The sequence below is a fragment of the Benincasa hispida genome, chromosome 6 (assembly GCF_027475165.1).
Source record: "Benincasa hispida cultivar pf3 chromosome 6, pf3_genome.v1.1, whole genome shotgun sequence".
In the NCBI taxonomy this organism is placed as follows: Eukaryota; Viridiplantae; Streptophyta; class Magnoliopsida; order Cucurbitales; family Cucurbitaceae; genus Benincasa; species Benincasa hispida.
In genome coordinates, this window is record NC_143483.1 from 46146942 (window position 1) to 46169256 (window position 22315).

General features: G+C 31.2%; 1 protein-coding gene and 1 pseudogene across 4 annotated transcripts; one reads left to right on the plus strand and one right to left on the minus strand.

The window, feature by feature from the left end:
• Nucleotides 1-1326: 1326 nt before the first annotated feature.
• Nucleotides 1327-3464, minus strand: LOC120069950 (Dormancy/auxin associated family protein). Of its 4 annotated transcripts, none has more exons than XM_039021794.2 (4): nt 3239-3464; nt 2703-2861; nt 1669-1761; nt 1327-1510 (listed from the first exon to the last, which is right to left on the minus strand). In XM_039021794.2, coding segments are annotated over exons 1-4 (372 nt in total). In that variant the 5' UTR covers nt 3357-3464; the 3' UTR covers nt 1327-1508. The 4 variants fall into 4 exon arrangements, with proteins under 4 accessions (XP_038877722.1, XP_038877720.1, XP_038877721.1 ...); XM_039021792.2 differs by having other exon boundaries at nt 1669-1765; XM_039021793.2 differs by having other exon boundaries at nt 1508-1761.
• On the plus strand, nt 3362-18736 carry LOC120069949 (GDSL esterase/lipase At2g30310 pseudogene; annotated as a pseudogene).
• Nucleotides 18737-22315: the final 3579 nt, after the last annotated feature.

Here is a 22315-nt window from a genome sequence, read left to right on the forward strand (position 1 = left end):
AAACTTGACTTAATTTTTTAACCATGGTGAAAAATAGATAAAAAAAAATCAAGAAATTCAGAGGTATAAATTGCGTCTAAAGGCTTAATTTTCAAAAATAAAAACAAAAAAATAATGATTAACAAACAAAACCTTAGTTTTTTTTTTTTTTTTTTTAAATTAACCTGCTTCCACCTCCAAATTTATTCCTTTGTTATCTACCTTTTTATCAATGATTTAAAAAACCAAACCAAAATTTGAAAATAAAAAAAATAGTTTTTAAAAATGTATTTTTATTTTTAGAATTTAACTAATTTTTTTTTTAAAAAAAGATATAAATTATTATAAAAAAAAAAAGGAAAAAAAACATGTTTAATTTTTAAAAATAAAAAACAAAGAATGAAATTATTATCAAACCAGACAAAAAAAATTTACCCAAATTTAAAAGTATAAAAACTCAAATAGAATAAATCCAGACGTGTAAATCTAAAAGTATAAAGCATAGACCAACATGGTATTTCAAAAGAAGTTATTGTTGTCATTTTTTCAATTTTGATTAAAAAAAAAAATAGTAACTTCAAACTAACACTAGAAGCCTGATTTATGATTTAAGATGAGTAAACAAGTTTCAAATATAGGACCAAAAATAACATCTTAACAAAATATTTACTAGTAAAGTATACCTTACCCTAGTTCTTACATATGCTGAAGTTAAAATTCAAGAAAATTATCAAAAACATCCTCCAAAAATTTGATTTTCCAACCAAAACAACCCAAGATTCAAATAAAAAATTAACTTCTTTTTTCCCGCACATCCATTTTTTTACTTTCGGGGTGAAAGTAAAGTACCAAGAGTTCTTTTGTTTCTTTTATTTTATAGGTAATTCTTCAAATCCCCTATTCCTAATCCAAATCCTCAATCTAATCTCTAGTTCCCTTTGTCCCATTTATAACTCCCCATCTTGATCTTGACCAGAATTCCACAAAAAAAGGCCAAAAAATTCATTGGTATGGAGGCTTAATTAAAAAAAAGGTTTTAAATTTTTGTTTTGATCTCAATATCGCACTCGACGCAGATTACAAATGATGCTATTTGTGAAAGATGAAAACTATTTTTAATCGTTTTCTTAAAAAGAAAAGAATTAAAAAAGCAAAATCAACACAAAACACTCAATGGAATGGAAATTAAAAACCTGAAAGAGCACTACTGATTAAAAAGCATCTATCTGTCCAAGGAATTGATTTGGGGATTTGTGGCCACCACCCAAAAGACAAGAGTGCTGTTTTGCATTTACAAAGCACTGTCCAATTGAAAATGAATGACAATCCACAAAGAAGGCCCACATGGAAAGAACTACCTTTTTTCATTCCACTAACAAAACCAACAACAGTGAGTGACAAGCCAAAGTTGACAGATGAAAGATGAAACAGCCAAGATGCCCTTCTTCTTGTTCTTCTTCTTCTAATATTTACATATTGATACCAAATTGACTATAATACCCCTCATCTACACATTCCAAGATCCTCCTTCCTACAAAACATTTTTCTAACACCTTCATTCTGAATTCACATGCATACTACAGCAGCCGCATATTACAACAATACACAAAAATTACACAAATTTATGAAGGTTTTGAAGAAACATTCATGAAAGGGGAATATAAGAGAGCTCAAAAGCTTAAATCTCACATGTTGTGAGGAGAAGAAGGGCTCCCGGATCCACCATCGGTTGCCTTTGCGTATACCTCGGAGATCGACCTTCTTCTAAACCGGAAGGATTCTCTACCTCCAAAAGGAAGAAATTACTTATAAACAAACACAAACTGAAAAGAAGCTAGACATGAATTCAATCAGTACTTGCATCAATTTCTAATGAATAAACGACTTCACAAAGTATGGCAACCAGACAAATTTTTTCTTGAAAAAAGAGAGATTAGGATCACTAGAAATCTACAACAAACTATGAGAAATCAAACAAAATTACAGAAGAAGTTAAAAGTTTTCAACATTTGATGAATCTCCAGATGATATTATTCACAGAAAATGCGACCCATCAGAGGAAAAACTTATATGTAAGGATATCAGTCAACAGGGTTATAATGATCATTAGTCTGCAATAATGTTTTCACAAGATACAGAGTTTTTGTTTGACTAACATGCATGTTTATGAAGTAAGCTCTACGTTTTCGACCACTACTCTCCACCTACTTCATCAAACTTTTTATAACAAAGAGGCAGATCCACACGAAATCTCTTTAATTAAGTTTGACAAGACCTCCCACCTAATGAACAAGAGCAACCTACTTTCCACTCCAGAGAACAGAAAAATGGTGGTGCAAAATGGCCCAATTTTCCACATTAGAGATCTATTATGATGTCCACAAGAAAAGAAGCATATAATGAATTGAAAACGATTGAACTGAAAGATGCTAATGATTCCCCATAAAAATGGCAAGGCCATTGTATTGACTATTCTATGGAGTATGGAGATCTGATTTAAACAAACAGAAGTGCTTTTCAATGGAGCCATAATCTGAAATTCCAGCTTAATTAGAACCACCATCCTTGTGCTTGTCCAATCATGAAGTACACAAAAAATTTATTTCCAGCTTGTATTGGAAAGATAAATCTTAGCCTAGGTATTTTTTTGGGATTCTATAGGAAGGTCATATCGGTCATTTCAGATAAAGCGAAAAGGTAAAAGGTACGACTCTGCTTCTTACCAGAAAAGGGCGACGCCGGAGAACTGGATCCGGCCGGTGAAATAGGAGGCGAACCGTTCTGGTATCCTGGAGGCCTTACTATCATAATACTCCTTGTGATCCTCACCGGCGACTCTGAAGAATCTTCTCCGTACGATCTAGCGCTGCCGCCATCGAGCTCTGAATCAAAAAGAGTTCATTAAGAAATAACAAGAAAATTAGAAAAGTCAACATGGAAACTATGGAGTTTGAGGTATCGATTGAGCATATTTTTAGTTCAAAAGTATAGATCCGTCAAATTGCTAGACAAATCCGAGCTGCCGGCTATTTCTTAAGCAAAATCAACAGTACGTTTCTCATTAAGCGATTTATAACAACAAATTAGAATCTCAATTGAATAAGCGGCCTACAGTTTAAACACTTTTAATCAAGAAAAAATCATATCGATTAATCAATATTCCATGATTGTCTTATAATTAGGGTTTCGAGTTGAAGTTTATCGAGTTCGATTAAGAGTCCGCCATGGCAAGCACTGGAATAAAAAGGCCGTAGCGTACCCTTGTTGCCGGAGCTAGGTCGACTAGAAAACGTTGAGTGTTTCCGAAGCTTGCCGAGGCCACTCTCCGGCCGCGGTCCAGCGACGGTATCGTCCCAGAGCTGGTCGAGTAAGCCCATAAGGAATGGCGAATCAAAGGTAAAGAGAAGAGATGGCCGAAGGATGAAGTTCCGACACGGCCGAGGAAGTGGCGGGTCTGAGTATGAAAGAGCTTTGACGCGGCAGTGGGAATGATATTTAAAGAGAAAATTTGAGGAGTTAAACATCGAACAAGTCGTCCAGGGTAGAGATGAAATATACACCGTTGGATCAATCTTGGAGACGATGGATTGGACGGCTGATAAGTGGTGATGTTGAGGATAAGAACGTTTTAACAAGTGGACCCCATAACTGGGCGTTCTTGAGGAAATAAGTGACACGTGGACTTTGGGAAGTGGGGCCATTTTTGCCAGAGGGTAAAGGACTATATTACCCTCCATGTGAAGACATTTAATTACAACAGAGGTTGGGTGGTAATTAAAAAAAAGTTAAAATTTAGTCATTTATTAACCGACCACTATCCTACTCTAAATTTTATCGAAATGTTGATGGATATTTAATTATAAAAAAAATTCAAAAAAACTATTTAAATTAACAAAAACCTTTATGTTTCTAAACGAGTTAAAATATTTATTATTGTATTATATTCATATTTGTTTTTTTAGGTTGGTTTAGTTATAAATTTGGTTCCCGTAATTTGGAAAAAATTAGAATTTATAGATCGTTTGGTTTGAGATTTTTCTAGATGAGAATTGACACATGGATGCAAAACCAACGTTTGTTTCCACAATTTAACACTTTGCCTGAGAATAAACAATTTTCATACATTCTTTTTTTTTTATATATATATATAGTTTTTTTCCTTTCAAAATTATGAGTTTTATCGTTTGTTTTTTTCCTATGTTTCTCACTTTATATATAATTTTATTTTGAATATAGTTACTTAATTAATTAATATTAATTTAATAAAATTAAAATAAATATATTTTAAAGAAAGTAATAATAATCTATTAAAATATTTACTTAACTTATTTAAGTTATTAATTAATTAGTTAACAATATCTTAAATATATTTAACTATTAAGTTATGATTAGTTAAATTTAATTAGTACAAAAAATTATTTTTCAACAACAATAATTGATTACTTATTTTTATCTTTATAATCAATTATTTAATGAGATTAATTTTAATTTCATCCTTTATTAACAACATTTAATCATTATTAATTATTTACAATCAATTAATTATTTATTGTGATTAATTTTTATTACTTCATTCGTTATTAATATGATTATAAAACTTTTTTTTAGTATTCTTTATTAATATATCATATTTTATTTTATTTTTCACTTGTCAATATGTTGTTCATTAAAATATATTTTCTTATATTATTTACTTAAAATTAAAATTACTAATGTTAAACTTAATTAATTATAAAAAAAAATAATTAAGTATTAGATTATCATTAATATGACATTCATTAAATATATTAATTTGTTATTTTTAATATAAATTACTCAAAATTCAAATATTTATAATTAAACTTATTATTGATTTTTAACTAATTAATTTTTATCAATTTATTGAATAATATTTATTTTTTAATTACTTAATCTATTAAACTCATATAAGGTTGTCAGCCCGTCTGGATTGACTTGAAAGAAAAATGTTTTTCAAAAAATTCATTTTTATTTAAACATTTACATTTGAAAATGTATTCCAAAGAAACCCTTAATTTAAAAAATAAAACACAAACATAATTTTTGTTCATAAAATTCTGATAGCATTTCTCATGCATAATCAAATACAATCATTTTTTATTCCCAAACATCTTTTACCCAAACATCCTATTGACTGTCATAATTTATTCTTAAACATCTATAAAACTTTAAACCAAACAACCTAAGACCCCTTTGTCCTTATGGTTCGATAAAACCTCATAAAAAAATCCCTATAGTTTGATAAAATCAACCTTAAGAATAAAATCTAATTATTAAACCATAAAGACTAAATTCTATTATAAACCATGGAGACTAAATTCTACTTTATCCTGACCGTAGAGATCAAATTTGCAATTTAAATTTTTATGTTTCGTAATTTTTTTACTATATAATTGAAATGTTCATTGTGTAGGAGTATATCAACATGCAGCAGAAGCAACAAGGATCAATAAACATTCTAATTCATTAATTTTGACTATAAATAAAGCATGCTCATACAATAATAAGAGGGTTTCAAGCAATACCTTTGTAGAACTTTTTTAATTTGAACCGTCTCAAGATCTTTCCTACTATTCTCTTGGAGTTTTAGATTGAGTTGTGTGACTCAAAATAAGCTTGAATGTAGGAAACTTAGAGAAGAACTCATTGCAACAACCCACTTGAAGAACATCTTCTTCAAACTGAATTTTTCAGCAAAAACTCAATTGATGCTTGCTACAATTCCACTTCCATCTTCTCTATTTATTGCATGACATTCATGCAAAGAAAATGGTTGCATGAGATGCAGCTCATGTTTAGAGATTTGAAGCTTAAATGAAGTGAATGTTGTGAGAGCTACTTCATGATAGTGGAGAAAACCAACTTTCAAATTTGTGTTTTCCAAAATTTTCAAATATTAAATTGATTTCCAAAATTCATTTAAATTTGAAAAATGAAAACTTTATTAATTTTATAAAAATTAATTTTCTAAATAAAATCAATAAGTAATTAATTAAATAATTTAATTAATTCTAATTAATTTAATATCAAATATTAAATTAATTTTAGGAAAATTATTTCAAATGGTAAAACTATTGAAAATATTTACAAGATATAGTAAAATTTTAGAATTATCAATGATAGACACTGATAGACACCGATAGACTTTTATCAATATTACTGATAAAAGTTTATCAGTGTCTATCAACTTCTATTATTGGTAGTTCTAAAATTTTGCTATATTTTGTAGATATTTTAATTTATTTCTCTATATTTAAAAACAACCCTTAATTTTAAACAAATTCCACCTTCATGAATTTAATATTTAAATCATATTTAAATATTAATTAATTCTCCAATTTCGTATAATTCTAAAATTAAACGCGTAATTACATCTCACATAATTACTAATTCCCTTAATTCTAATTTGAACGTTTTAAATTAACTTATCAAGCTACTCTAAAGCTAACCAATTTACGAGCTAGTAGGGGGACTTCGCGGACCTACAGATCATGGGCTCCAATGATCCAAGATTAATTGGCTAAACTCTTTACACCGATTAACCCCCATTCATTAACTAATGGACCACTCCACTAAAACCCATAGTTGCACTCCCCTCACTGTAGATATACTGTGTCCACTCGATATAACCATGATTAGTAAGTTAATCCTTCATAGGTTGTTCGTAATAACGACTAGGTTAAATGTCTGTTTTACCCTCGAGATTACCTCTTGTTCCTTAAGTCCCACTGATCCTTTAATGAACAATTGGTTTGTGATCCAATCAACAAACTGAGTCTCTCTCGGGCCAGTGAAAGTGTGGGGCCCCTTGTTCAAGACCCGAAGTTAGCACTTAAAGGAACAACCTCTCTACTATACTTGAAAGCGGGTAGGAGTTAATTCCATCTTGCACCCTATGTCCCCAACTATCTACACGGTCTTACCCTTGAAATGGATGTTTATTGAGTCGATGTTGTTGAGCTAACCCTCACCTATAAAAATCTAAGGATAATCCCGAATAAACAGGAGTTCATAGTAAGCTCAGGATTAAGGTCAAGTTACCTAAGTAATCGCTTTGAAATAACTAGTCTTAAATAGCAAACAATGTTATAAAGTAAGAGTGACTGATTTCGTTGTCCGATCTTGTACAAACCCATTACATAGGACATCCCCACTCCTCATGTCATAACATGTATGAATTAAGATCACATCGTTTGTAGCACTTTATAATTCTTGATAACAACTACAGAGTGGGTCGTAGCCAATAGTGTTATCAGAATAAGACACCTAACCTCATTCATATACTATAGATCATTTTGACTATTTACTTGAACCTGATCCACTTTTATGTCTCCACATAAAGTTCAAATACTCATGAAATAGTCATAGATCTTTTAGTTTATTAGATTTCTAAAATGAAATAAGCTGTCACACCCCTCCCCGAGCCCGCACTCCTGAGCCCGAGGAGAGGCGTGAGGAACCACAGATACCACCCTTTTGTGATACTTACTGTCCAGCCGAACTTCTTTAACATACACTCAATAAACTTTAAGTCAAGGAGATAGCAGCAACTGGTTAAGTAGGCCCATTTTATTACAACAATGTAATGTTTATACAACTTCAAGACTTAACAACAAAGTTTACAACAACAATTCTTTAAAACCCTCTGGAAGTGTAACTGTGACTTGTGGCAAACCTTGACCTTAGCCGTGAGTGGTAAGCGACTTCTAGAGTCTATTTCAACTCATAAAAACAAGCATATCATAGATACAAGATTACATTCAAACCTCAGCCTTGAATGAGTCTGTTCTCAACTCTATCTACATACACGGTAGATAGCTAAACTGATAACTACTTAGAATGAGTACGTTGTCTACCTACACACACAGTAGATAGTTAACTAATACTAATCATGAACGCTTACTCAGCTGAGTTCCCTTTTGTTAACAATGTCTCCTATATGCACATAGCTCCCAGCGCATGGGCTCAGAAGCTAGGCCCGTCGGCCCTCTGACCATCTCATACGAGGTTCATCCTATAGGCTCAGGAAATAGACCTCTCGGCCCCCTGACCATCCCGTGAGATATTACTTTCGGGCTCAGAAACCAGGTCTATTGTCCCCCTGACCATCCCGATCACATAATCTCATTCATATGTTAGGTACTCATTCATAACATAAGGATATATAATTTACTCTAAAAGATATGATTTAAGACTTAAAGGAAATTACCACTCACCTTGGTCGTTTAGGAACCTTTCTCTCTAGAAGTTCCTTGGTCTTCTCGGGCTCCTCTTGCACCCTAAATTCTAGATTTAATTTGAAGCTCAGATTACTCATAGTTCTAAGCTTTATCTCAAGCTACTTTCTTCTACAAATATGCTCTAAAATATTTCAGGACGCTTACCTCAAAATATTAGTTTAGAACTTCTCGTGGTTTGGCCAGAATCTTCAAAATATCATGACTGGCTCAAGCTTACCCGACAGCTCAACCCTTCTATCTTTTCCTCATTCTACAGCCGGATTCCTTAGAGCTTCTTCTCTGAAAGCCTAACCCTGAAAACTAGACTCTTTTAGCTTTCATATGGCTTTGAAATCACTCCAAACGCATGAGTATTCTGGGAGAACGCCTCTTCCCAAGTTGATGCTACTTCCAGACCTTCCTGTCCGACAACATCTCCTTCTCTTGGAACTTCATGACCGACGCATGGTCTTGCTATCCAACACATAGTCTTCTCTCAATCAGCCTTCATACACTCTTCTGAATGTCTTTTGAGGAGAATTTGAGTTATGGTTTGAAGTCCTTGGCCCTATTTATAAGCATCCAAGATCTCTCTAAGGCCGACACCTCCTACTTGGCCGTATGTCCAAGTATCCTTTCCTTAAATTATTAATGTAATCTTACGTCATCGCAACCCAAGGTGTCCTCTTCCCCTTTTACCAACGCATAACGCCCACATTTGCATGTCTTCTTGTGCATCCACCTCAATTGCTTAAGGCTTAAGATTTCTTTTTAACAAGCCACATGTCCGGATGACGACTTTGAATGCGTCCATCCTCCATATGCGTTCATCCTTCATATGCGTTCATCCTTCATATGCGTTCATCTAACCACAAATGCGCCCATCCAATTGCTGCAACATTCCTATGTCCGGACACCACCAATTGGTGCATGCGTCCATCCTGGCTCGTTTTACCGCCGCATAGTTTATCACCTAATGTTGTTGCCACATACTACCAATGCATAACGTTGCCGCATAGCATTGACGCATAGTGTTGCCGCATAGCACCGACGCATAGCACTGCTGTATGACACCAACGTATCCATCGCTGCATGACATCAACGCATAGCGTTGCCGCATGCCTCCATCGCCGCATGCCTCCATCGCCGCATGCCTTCATCGCCGCATGCCCCTATCGTCGCATGCCTCTATCGCCGCATGCCTCCATCGCCGCATGCCTCCATCGCCGCATGCCTCCATCGCCGCATGCCTCTATCGCTGCATGCCTTCATCGTCGCATACCTTCATGAACAACCAGCGCGCGCAACTCCAACGCCCCAGCACCCTTGTCCGCGCAACTTGAGGCTACCGCATGCATTGTTCTAACCTCTCAAGAGTGCTGCCGTATACCATCGATGCATACCTTCGGCCGTACCCCTTCGCATCGCCGCATGCGTAGCATCACCACATGCCCTTGCACCGCATGCCCTCGCGTAGCATCACCGCATGCCTCGCATAGCACTGTCGCATCCATCGCATTCTTCGAGCCACATGCGTTGTTCTCTTGGCCACACTTTAGTTTCCTTCAACGCCCTAAATAACCTCTAAATGAGCAAGGCCAATGCATGGACAACCCTTAGTCATTTTTTTCCTTGGCTTCCAACGCATGGTTATACTTAGCCAAATTTTTACTAGTTATGGCTTATTTCCAAAGCCATTTAACAAATCCTATTTAAACACTTAGAATTTTCCTACTCTTTATCTTAGGATCTAACTCATACTTAGCTAATCTATTTTATTTCCTGCTTAAAAGGGAAAATGGAATTTCGGGTTTCAGATAAGCAATACATATTTTCAATAACAACTTATTGAATTTTCAGAATAAGTTTTATTATTTACAAACCACAAGTTTTTGGACATAAAACCCAACACATTCACCTTTTATATTGATGTCGAACCCTTAAAAGTGTGAAAATGTCGACATGTCGACAAAAAGCAATACATATTTTCAATAACAACTTATTGAATTTTCAGAATAAGTTTTATTATTTACAAACCACAAGTTTTTGGACATAAAACCCAACACATTCACCTTTTATATTGATGTCGAACCCTTAAAAGTGTGAAAATGTCGACATGTCGACAAATAAGCAATACATATTTTCAATAACAACTTATTGAATTTTCAGAATAAGTTTTATTATTTACAAACCACAAGTTTTTGGACATAAAACCCAACACATTCACCTTTTATATTGATGTCGAACCCTTAAAAGTGTGAAAATGTCGACATGTCGACAAAAAATTAGTATCATACTTATTGAATATATTTAAAGTTCAAGTACTGAGTAGATAATAACTTGGACAAAATTTTAAAATTAATTTTTAGAAAAAAATACAATTTAATAAATTTAAATTAAATCATAAATTAAGTTGAACCTTTAAACATGTTAAATAAGTTCCAAATTTTAAAAGTCATTGAATACTTAACTTATGACATATTTGGAAGTGATTTTGAAATCGCTAAAATCACTTTTGTGATATTTAAAATTACTCTAAAACATATATTTAATCACATAAAACTAATACATGTTTAAAACAATTTTCATCCTATTAAAACAATATATGTCATGTTGAAAATTCTATTTGGACTTTTGAGATTTCAAAAAATGATAGATTTAGTTCCATGTTTGAATTGGTTTTAAATTGATACATAAAATTCACAACTAGTTTTCTAATTGGACCTTAATTGGTACAAGAAAAAGGAAAATCAATTTATACACATCCTTTGAAATTTTATCAGTTGAATCTTCGACTAATCGATGATGGTATTTATTTAAACCGCAATTTTTCATAAATAAATAATTTAAACCATCTATTAGCCCTTTACAATTATTTTCACTTTATTCGATTTATTATTAGTACTATTTTCAAATATAACAAAATATACTGTCTATTATTGACAGACATCTATCAATGTCAATGATAGATACTAATAGATACTGATAGATGTCTATTAGTAACCACCTTAATAAAACTACTCAACTTCTAAAATTTTATCAAAATATCAGAAAAATTATCACGTAATACCTGAGAATTAAGAAAGAGATTCAAGATCCGAGATCATAGACTTGACAATGAGAACAACTGCGTTGAGAGTCTTTTTTTTTTCATTATCTTATGGCGTTATTTTTGTTATTATTATTTTTTAAAAAAATCTTGGGCGAACGGTATAAAGTAACCAAAAAAAAAAAAAATAGTATGAGTCCTTGGAATAATGAATGAGAATGAGATTGATTCTTAAGTTTGGGGTGAGTCACATATTTTATTTCAATCTTGATTTTGGTAAACACCATCGATGAGAATTAACTAGGTTCAACCAAATCTATTCTCATTCCTAGCAAGTAGCAAGTATACGTGCCATAAGTTCACAAGTCCTAGCTAGGAACAAGAAAATGTGTTTTATCGTTAGAGACCATTTGTTTTGTGGTAATCCAAGATGTTAGATATTAAATTTAATTTGCTTTCATCTATTAACTTAAGCTTTTAGATCAATTGATATTTAATATGGTATCAGAGCAAGGGTCTAGAGAGGTTCTGTGTTTAAGCATTTGCATTGTTGTTTCTCATCAACGTGTGTTTTTTCAAAACATACATTTTTAGTCCTTGAACTATTTTTTTTTTTTTTTTTTGCTTTATATAATTATAAATTTTGAATTAAAAAATATGTTTATAAATTCTAAAAATAGTTTTAGATTAAATAGTTTGTTGTTGAAAAACTTAAATTAAGAAGAATATGTAGATTGTTTTGATAAGACTTACCATTTTATTGAAAATGGTAAGTTTGTTGTACATTAATTTAATGTATAACTACTTGAATTACTTGAAAATTATCTATAAAAATAGTTTTAGATTAAATAGTTTTAAAAATAATTTTATTGAGACCAAATGCACATATTCTTCTAAATTCGGAGATTAAAAAGATAATTTTTCTTTGTTTTTCTTATTTTTTCAACAAAATATCCCGCAAGTAGTTATACAATGGAAACAAAACAATTTAATGCAACAATTAAATTAATATGTTTTACAAAAAATCTTAAATTAATATAGATTGTTTTGATAAGACTTACCATTTTATTTATTAAAGCCCTAAAGTGAATTAATTTGCATTCTCAATTAATATTTTTTTTTTAAAAAAAATCATCTATGTATCAATTCTATCATACTCATTTAATATAGTTCAACATTTGTAGAAGTCTACACGTGTATAAATTAATGTATTGACGATTTTCAAATATAATCTTATTAAACAGTCTTTAAACGACTAGTAAGAAGTCTAATTCAAACAATTATAAGAATCAAATGATATTTTTCGAACGAAATCTAAAGAAAAGTGGCAAATTGACAAACTCATAAAATTTAAGAGTTAAAATTGATATAATCATTAGTTCAAGATTTTAACTGATACAACTCCAAAGATTATATATAAAGGAAATAAATAATTTTCTTATTTATTGGCAGGAGTGTGTTGACGATAAATGCATGTTTACTGTTGATATCGTTTATCGTGTTTGACAATATTATATGTAAATGGTAAGCATGGATTTATCATTTACAAAAGCCGACGATAAATATGCGTACTTATCATTCGAATTGTCTATTATCTTTATATTGATATTATTAATACATGTCAACTATCATTACTAATTGGTATCTATCTTGACGAATTTTAATGTTGGGAAAGAAAAATGTCACCATAGAAAAAAAAAAAAAAAAAAAAAATATCGTTGTAGTGATGATTTTCAACTTCAAAGAGGCTGCTACGATTGTTTAGGTGATTTCATGATGCGAAATCCATCATTATCTTATGAAGTAAGACTTTTGTCCAATATTCATTATTAAGTGCATTATATCAAAATTAATAAAAGACCATTTGATTAAATTAATGATAGTAGAACCAAAAAAAAAAAAAAAAGTGCTTCAAAGTTGACTAATAAATTAAATTTTCTATAAAAATTACTTTTCATATACATTTTAGTTTTTTTTTTCAAATTTATAAATATATAAATTTATAATTTATAATTTGTTATAAAAAAATCTTTCCAATTTGACTTTATTCCATAATTACATATTACTCTATAATTTTATAATATGTATAGACAACATTATATAGAAAATTTTTATCTTTCTTTTCAATTGTTTGAGACACGACTCTTCAAATTTAGATGCTATAGAGAAATAATAGGATAATAGAGATATAGATTTTTTCACTAACTTGACACGACTTCTAGGTGCAAGTAGTTATACATTAAATTGTTATATCTATTCAAGTATTCATAATGAATGTAGTCCACGTGTAAAAAGATGATTTTGTAGTCTTTAATGTCTTATCCAATGTACTTTTAAAGAATGGTTATTTTCAAATATAATAAAATGAATCAAAATATTTATTTGATATAAAAAAAATTTACTGTCTATTTGCGATAGATCGCGATACTACTATCTGTGTCTATCTGTGGTATGATAGACATAGATTGTAGTCTATCGTAGTCTGTCGCAGATGGACTATGATATTTTGTTATATCTGTAAATATTTTCAATAATTTTGTCATTAAAAATAATTTCTCTTAAAAAAATGAATTTATTCAATATTCATACTAAACTTTTGCAGGAAAGAAAATAATAAACACGATAGTAAACTATAAATTTCAAAGTATTTTTAAAATACAAGACATATATCAAACTATTATTTTTAGTTCTATTTAAAAGATCGGGTGGACGTTTGGAGCAAAGACTATATTAAGATTATAATAACCACTTCTTGCTACAGTAAATACTATTTTGTAGTCCTAAACACTATTTCAGAACCCCTATTTTCTATCGTATTTACTATTTGCTACAATTTTTACTATTATACATTCATCAATCTTTTTATTCTTTGCTATAGTATTTATTATTTTATTCTCAAACTAAAATAGTTTACACCTCAACACATATTATTATAATTTACACCAAAAATACAAACTATTATAACCTAATTATAATAATCTAGGATTATAATAACCAACTCCTTGCCCAAACAGTCCATATTATTTTTAATTCAACATGCATGTTTCAGTACTATTATTATTCTTTTGTTTTAATAAACCTATAAATGAGGCTATTGGGATTTTTGAAATGAAAATTAACCCAAAATTTAAAAATCAATGGATTTTTGTCTTTTGCTTGCGTCAATGCCTCGTGAAATTACTATTTTGACCCAAAGAATGCACGCGTCAAGATTTTTGCTCTCGCTCTAGCTTCTCACTTCTCGATCTCGTTGACAACACTATGTCAATTGTCATTCACTTCCCGCTTCTTGCTTCTTGCTCCCGCTCTCCTTATTTCTAAAGAAAATTACATATTGAAGAAGAAGATGAATCGATTGAAGAAGAAGCTGCAAATTGAAGGAGGATCGGGTAGATTTTTTTTTTTAAATGGTAGATTGAAGAAGAAGGAAGAAGAAGTCCACTGAAAATTAAAAAAAGAAAATTCTCCCAAGCTGCAGATTAGATTTTTAAAAAAGGTTATAAATAGAAGAAGGAAAAAAATTGGAAAAAGGCCAAAATGGTAACTTCACATGGCGCTGATATAAGCCGAATGCCAACATTTCTTAATTTTTAAACCTCATGCTAATTTTCATTTGACCCTTGAAAAAGGACTATCCGTAAAAAATTCTCGAGACTATTTAATACAATAAGTGGAGTAGGAAGATATGAACCTCCGATTTTCTACATATCAATTACCACTAAAACTATTTTCACTTTAACATAAAATAAACTATTCAAATAACTTCCAACTACTCAATCAAAAGTATCTACACTCAGGCTAAGCTAGATTGATACTTAATTTATTTAACTTAAATAAATATACAATTGAGTAAAATTATTTAATAACATAGGCTTAGTCACATTATAAAGACATAAACTGGAATTTAAATTATTGGGTAATGAATTCACATAGATGGTTTTGGTCCAATAAAACCAAAAAAATGTATATATGATAAAAGATTGATATGATATGATGTAGACTTTATATTTAATAGAAAAAGAATATAGTATTTATGTAAGCTTAGATACTTTTCAAATTTGTAAGCTTTTATGATATATACCTAATTAAATAGTTATAATATTAAATTAACACAACAAACCATTGTATACATCATTCAAAATTAAAAAATTTGAAAATCCAGTGATTTGTGTTATATTAATTATCAATTTTACAAAGTTCAAGTAACTGGTTGTGACTTGATTCAGAGAATGATACACCTTTCCAGTTTGAACACTTATTTCAAAAAGTATTTTTTCCCCTCAAAATAGCATTAATAAAAGTAGTTTTTAACTAAACCACTTGTGCTTTGGTTAAATAATTATTGAACGCCAAATTAATTTATGGAAAAAACTATTTTGTATAATTTTTGCTGATTTTTTTTTTTTTTTTTTTAAAAAGCCTATTATTTTTATTCTTTGTTTGGTTTACAAACTATTGAACCGTAAAAAATAGAAAAAAATCTCTACAACTTGAAGTAACAAATACAAACGAAATACAACTACAAAATTAGGGGTGAGCATCGGATCAGTTGGAGTCGGTTTTCCAACCAAATCGCCATCGAAATGATTATGATCGATTTAGTAAATATTCAAACCGACTTCAACCGTCGAGCAATAAAAGTCAATCATCGATCAATTTATTGTTTTTTCAAACCGATACTGACCGATTCTTCTCTTTTTTTGACTGACCGACTTGATCGATCAGTTCAATTTTTCGACCTATCATGCTCATTCCTACTATGTATTATTTTGCAAAAAAAAAAAAAAAGCCACTTATATATATTCAAAGCATAGTCATTAATCATGACTAATGCACATCCCATCCACGAAAACATTGAAATTAGATTTCTTTTTTTAAAAAACAATATTCTAAGTATTCTATGTCTAAATCTTATTTCGTTTTTAAACAATAAATTCTTTTTGAAAAGACATTCATCTAAATATTTTATTGTCTATAATAATTTCATGTTTGCCTCTGGGCATCTAAGGCACGATTCAACCCCCTATTTGAATATATTACCCTATCATGTTTAATTAATAATATCTATGGTCTCAAACATCGACAACCGTACAACAATAGTGATGTTACATTTTGTTTGAAAATCCAGCAGAAGTGTCAAAGAACATATTTTTTCTTCAAAAAGACTTATAATAAGCGAGATTATTTACATCATGAAGAGAGTCTAGAATTTTCTTTCCAAGGAAAGAAAAATTTCAATTCCGTTAATTTGGCAAAATATGATTCCTAATTAGAGAATTTATTCACCTATAATAACGAAATATACATTATAACAATTTTGATTTTAGATATCAGTTACTTTATAAATGATGACAAATTGACTCTATGATATCAATTTTGAATAAACATTGCTGTTTGGATGAAGATTTTCATACCTAATCATAAATTTCAGAGACCCTAAACATAAATGATGAATATTATATATATGTAAATCAGTTAACAAGAACAACGGTAATATATCTTATATTTATATAATTAAACACATCAAATCACTCAATACTATTTAAGATATAACGACACTCAATACTTGATGTATGTCGTTATTAATAACATGTCAAACTTGATATTGTTTAGTCATTCGTTAGCTTGGGATCTTTATCCTTGTAGGTGGTGACATTGCTCCTTCCATTCTTGCATGTTTCAACTTCAAAGAGATGAGAAAGAAAGAAAGAAGCAATAAATAACAAATGAGGATGATAGATGTTTAATTTGAAAGGTTAATTGTCAACGGTTAAAAAGACATACATTCCACATAACTCAAAAAAAGGAAAAAAAAAATAATAAGATAATCGTATGTGCTCCGACCCTAATACTAGTGTGAACCATATATGATCGCACTTTTTTTTTGTTTAAGTTCAACACGACATGTAGAGTGTGAAGATTTGAACTTCAGACATTTTGATCGACGATGTAATAACTTGACCAATTGAGTTGTGCTCAATATGACATATATGGTTGCACTTCAAAAAGTTTTTTCGAGATATAGGTTGACAAAATTTTATGCATTCATGAAGACAAAATCAAAATTGCGTTCAAAGTTTCTAGACCAAATAAGTATTTTTTTCCTAATTAACACTAACAATAAAATTGATCTAGTATACACAAGATGAAGTATTTACAACTCAGAGCAATTTTGGCACATTCACTGAATAAACTAAATTAGTAAAATTGAAACAAATTAAGCCAAATCAATCATAACTACGTAAGTCAGCTACTTCAAAATACATTCAATGGCTTTAAATTGCTACCATCTTTAAAGGCGACGAAGGCATAAAACGGTTTACTCTTTATGCCTATAACACCTAAATAACACCATGTAAAAACCATAACGAGCTAACTGTTATATCCTTCAAAACCTATAAATATATGGACCAATTAGCAAAGATGAATATCAAAGACAAGAACTTGAAGAACAATAGCTTTGGCACGAGCTAAGAATTACCTCATTGCAGCTCTATCATTCGACATAATTTGGCTGCTATTTCTTAGCAAACCAGGCAGTGCTTTAAAGCCTAAAAGCCCTCGGTCATTCTCCGCCATTCTCATATTTGGTGATTCTACCGTCGATACTGGAAATAACAACTTCATTCAACCCCTTTCAAGGCCAATTACTTTCCATATGGCAAAGATTTTCCTGGCCATGTTACTACTGGAAGGTTCAGTGATGGAAAACTCATTCCTGATATGGTGGCCTCTAGGTTAGGGATAAAGGAGTTTGTTCCTCCATTTTTGGATCCTAAACTTTCGAATGATGATGTGAAAACAGGGGTTAGTTTTGCATCGGCTGGCACTGGCTTCGACGATCTGACAGCCACTATATCTAGAGTCATTCCTGTGATGAAACAAATCGATCTTTTCAAGAACTACACTGAAAGGCTTCAAAAGATTGTGGGTGCAACTCAAAGTAGAAGGATTATTAAGAATGCTTTTGTTGTGATTAGTGCAGGAACCAATGACTTCAATTTCAACTTTTATGACATTCCCACAAGGCGGCTACACTATAGTATTAGTGGTTACCAAGATTTTATACAGAATAGGCTACAAAGCTTGATCAAGGTACATTATACAATAGGCAGACCATAGTTTATATGAAAAGACTATCTTTTATTTTATTTTATTTTATTTTAATTTTCATAAACTCAACTTGGGTTTTGAAAACATCTAAAAAAAAGAAAAGTAGATATCATAACATGAGTAAAAGTAGTGTTTATGAAAAACCACGAACCAAATAGTTATCAATTAGAGTCTAAATTGTAACCTTTTATATCTAGTTTTGTATTGAATCAATTCTTGTACTTTAATTAAAAAAAAAAAAAAAAACCTAGGCATCTAAGCTTTAGTCCTATTTCTAAAAGTTACTTGAAAAACATTCTTAGTTTTTACTTGTACCACCAAAACAAACACTTGAACTACAGAAAATAAACACTTATAACTCTGTTTTTAATTGAAAATGGACAGAAAATTTACCAACTTGGAGGTCGCAATATGGTGGTCGCTGGCCTCCCTCCAATTGGTTGTCTTCCCATTCAACAGACCTTATCAATTCGGAATATTCGAAAGAACAAAACTCAGATTCAAAAGCCTAATCAGAAGCTTTCGCCAAAGCTTCCTGGAAGCAAAATTTTGTATGCCGACATCTACACCCCCATGAACGACATGCTCAATAATCCTGAGAAATATGGTAAGTCCCAGTCAATGGTACTAAAAATTGAATCAAAAGCAGTAAATATGTAAGAGGAAATGCAATTTTGAGAGCCATTTTGAACTACAGGAATTTGGTCGAACAGGTTTTGAGCATACCGACAAAGGTTGATGTGGAAGTGGATTTAAAGAAGCAGGGCCTCTGTGAAATGCAATGCTTCCAAGGATAGCATTCATCCGACTGAAGCAGCCTACAAGATCGTCGCGGATTCGGTTCTGAAGAAACTTGGTGATTCACTGTATCGGAATTAACGGCTCCAGTGGAGTTCAAGTTCTAATGCTCCGGAGAATGAAAATCCTGAACTGATTTTGAACTATATTGTTTCGTTCCCTGCTTCTGCATGATTTCTTCTTTCAACTCTGAGTTGAAGTAGATTTGAAGTTCAAAATTGATTGGAATTGTGGATTTCTTTGTAACCATAACCAACCATTTCGAAATTCCACGTGTTTTCCTCCTGACGTGAATTGAGATGGAAATGGACCCGGTTAAAATTTATACATTTATTAGTGTATGATATGATTTAAATTGATATAATTTTAAAGTTTAGAGATATAAATGGATATTTTTTCTAACTTTTTTTTATCCATATGGTATTTTCTAAAATTTACAGATCAACTAATTCAAAATTAAAAACTATAATGTACCCGACATTCCCCTGCGTCCCCTTTCAGTATGCTTTGTCCTCATGCTCTAAGCTAAGCACGTTTAACTTAACTTTAGAGTTCTTATGATTGAGCCACCGAAAAGGAAGGTACATCTTGTTGGTATAGGTAGTAACTTTCAATTCTTTTAAGCCTTTCTTAACCATACTTTTATGTCCTTAGGATCCCTCTCATTCGGATGTGATATCGGTTTATTCATGTACCCCTCTTGAACTCGGGTCATTACAAAAAATAAGTAAGGTCAGATCTCTCCTTTGGAGATTACTTACTCCATTTTTTGGATGGTCGAATAGGGCTATTTATAAGTCAATCCTTTGACATACATTTATAGTTACGTGTGACGACAGTGATGTTAAGAATATTTTGGCGCTCGAGGTTGTAGGGTGCAAGTCTGGGCCCAACTTGTATATATTTGTCAGCGTGACTAGTTATGTAACATCCCAAGCTTAAAGTAAATTGAAATTTATTATCTTAAATGATTGGGTTTTATTTTCCTTTAGTTTTGATTTTAGCCAAAATTTACTTAGGAGGTACTTTGAGATCTATGCATGCATGAGGCAACGATCTTTTAGTCTTAGAAAGTTGGGTCGTTACAGTTGGTATCAGTGACCAAGTTCTTAAGTTCTGTAGAATAACTTACAGTGTTAGTCTAGAATATCTCTATGGCACAATAATGAATTCTTCGTCATTGGCAGATATGTCTCTTAAGAAAATGTTTCTAGAATTATATGCACACAACTTTGCTTGATTTAGATTCATAACCGACATGTTTTTCTTGACTAAGAATTTGATAAAGGTTGTGAAGGATCCCATATCGAAGGGAACCTTGAGCGGAAGCAAGATCGTCCCAAATCCCATTTTTTATTGAATATAAATTTTTACAGTAAATAAAGAACAAGATATGCATTTACAAAATTACAACATGATTTAACAAAAAAAAAAAAAAAAAAAAACTTAGGGTTTTAGAAAACCATACCTTTGAAGACCTTCTTCAAGAATCTCTCGAATAGAATGCGAACACTAATATAAAGGTTTCCTTGGGATTCTAAGGCAAAGAACTCAGGAGTGGTGGGCTCTGGCTATTTTGGAATGAGAAAAATTAGATGAGTATAAAGGAGGAAGTTTGTTGATCATTCACCAACAACCCAAAAACTTGCAGAACTCTTTTTTTATATTTCGATCAACAAGATGATGATGAAGGAGACTCTCTCCTGTCTTTCAAAAGCCAAATACACACCAACCACCCAAATGGAGAGAAAAATGGGAGGAGTTATAACTCCCTCACTGATTTAAAAAAATAACATTTAATATATATATGATAACTAACTTATCATATGATATATAATAAATTATATATTATATCAAATATAACATATAATCTATAATTTTAATATTGTATCATATACAATATAACTTATAGTTTCTTTTCTCTCTTATATGACATTTAATATAAATCACATTTATATTAAATTTAATAATTATGAATCTAATTCATATTAATAATATTTGAATCATATTCAAATATTTATTTTCTCTCACTAAAACTATAATGTATTATATGCATTATAATAATTATATCATATATAATTAAAAATAACTTAATTATATCATATATAATTAATTCCCTCTATTAATTTGAACAATTCAAATTAATCCAAAAACTTATTCTCATTTAATCTTATTAAGCTACTAAGAGGACCTCATAGACCCATAACTTGAAGCTCAAACCGTATATGAATAATTAATCAAACTCTTTAATTAAATTATTCACCGTCTGTTAACTGTCGAGCACTCCACTAAAGATTGATAGCTGCACTCTTTGCACTACAGATATATTTCTGTGTCCATTTGATATAACCAATCAATAATACGATGACTCTTCACAAATTGCTCATAAGTACAGCTAGACCAAAATTACCGTTTTGTCCCTATAGTTACATCTAACTCCTTAAGTACCACTTATCCTTCTAATGAATAATAGATCATAGTCTAACTATGACTAAACTTCTCTCGGGCCAGGAGAGGTGTGACGCCACATTGTTCAAGCCCCATAATCAACATTAAGGGAGCAATTTATCTACTTACCCTGTCTGGGGAAAAGAGTAAATTCTTTCTTGTGTAGCAGTGTTTCTAACTCCCCAATTAGCCGAAACCCTAAAATTGTAGTCTTGTTGAGTCAATGATTTGGCCACTCTCACCCATACAAATCAAAGGATTGCCCTCACAGGCAGAAGTTTACAACTCACTCAGGATTCAGGTCATGTTACCTATGGTCATCCTAGTGAAATTTAAGTCTCTATTATGAATAGTGTTATATAATGAGACTAAACATTTCGTGGTCCGGTCTTGTACACACATCTTTGTATAGAATATCCCCGCTCACATGTCTATACATGAATGATCAGGATCAGATCATTTGTAGCACTTTACAACAATTGTAATACCTACAAAACGGGTCATACTCGTAGTGTCACCAGTATAAGGTACCCAACCTTATCCATCTATTACAGACCATTTAGGTTATCATTTAAACATGATCCACCCGTATGTCTCTACATACATGTTTAAGTTACAAGATAACCTTGGATGTTAGTTTATTGGTTTATGGTTAATACAACTAAAATATGAATAAAATATCATATATTTT

What these genes read in the sequence shown, in the direction of transcription:
- LOC120069950 (XM_039021792.2), bottom strand. Translation starts at nt 3,356, where the DNA reads ATGGGCTTACTCGACCAGCTCTGGGACGATACCGTCGCTGGACCGCGG. An exon ending in ACCTAGCTCCGGCAACAAGG is followed by an intron (nt 2,862 to 3,238) that starts GTACGCTACGGC and finishes TTTTTGATTCAG; the next exon opens with AGCTCGATGGCGGCAGCGCT. An exon ending in TCCGGCGTCGCCCTTTTCTG is followed by an intron (nt 1,766 to 2,702) that starts GTAAGAAGCAGA and finishes TTCCTTTTGGAG; the next exon opens with GTAGAGAATCCTTCCGGTTT.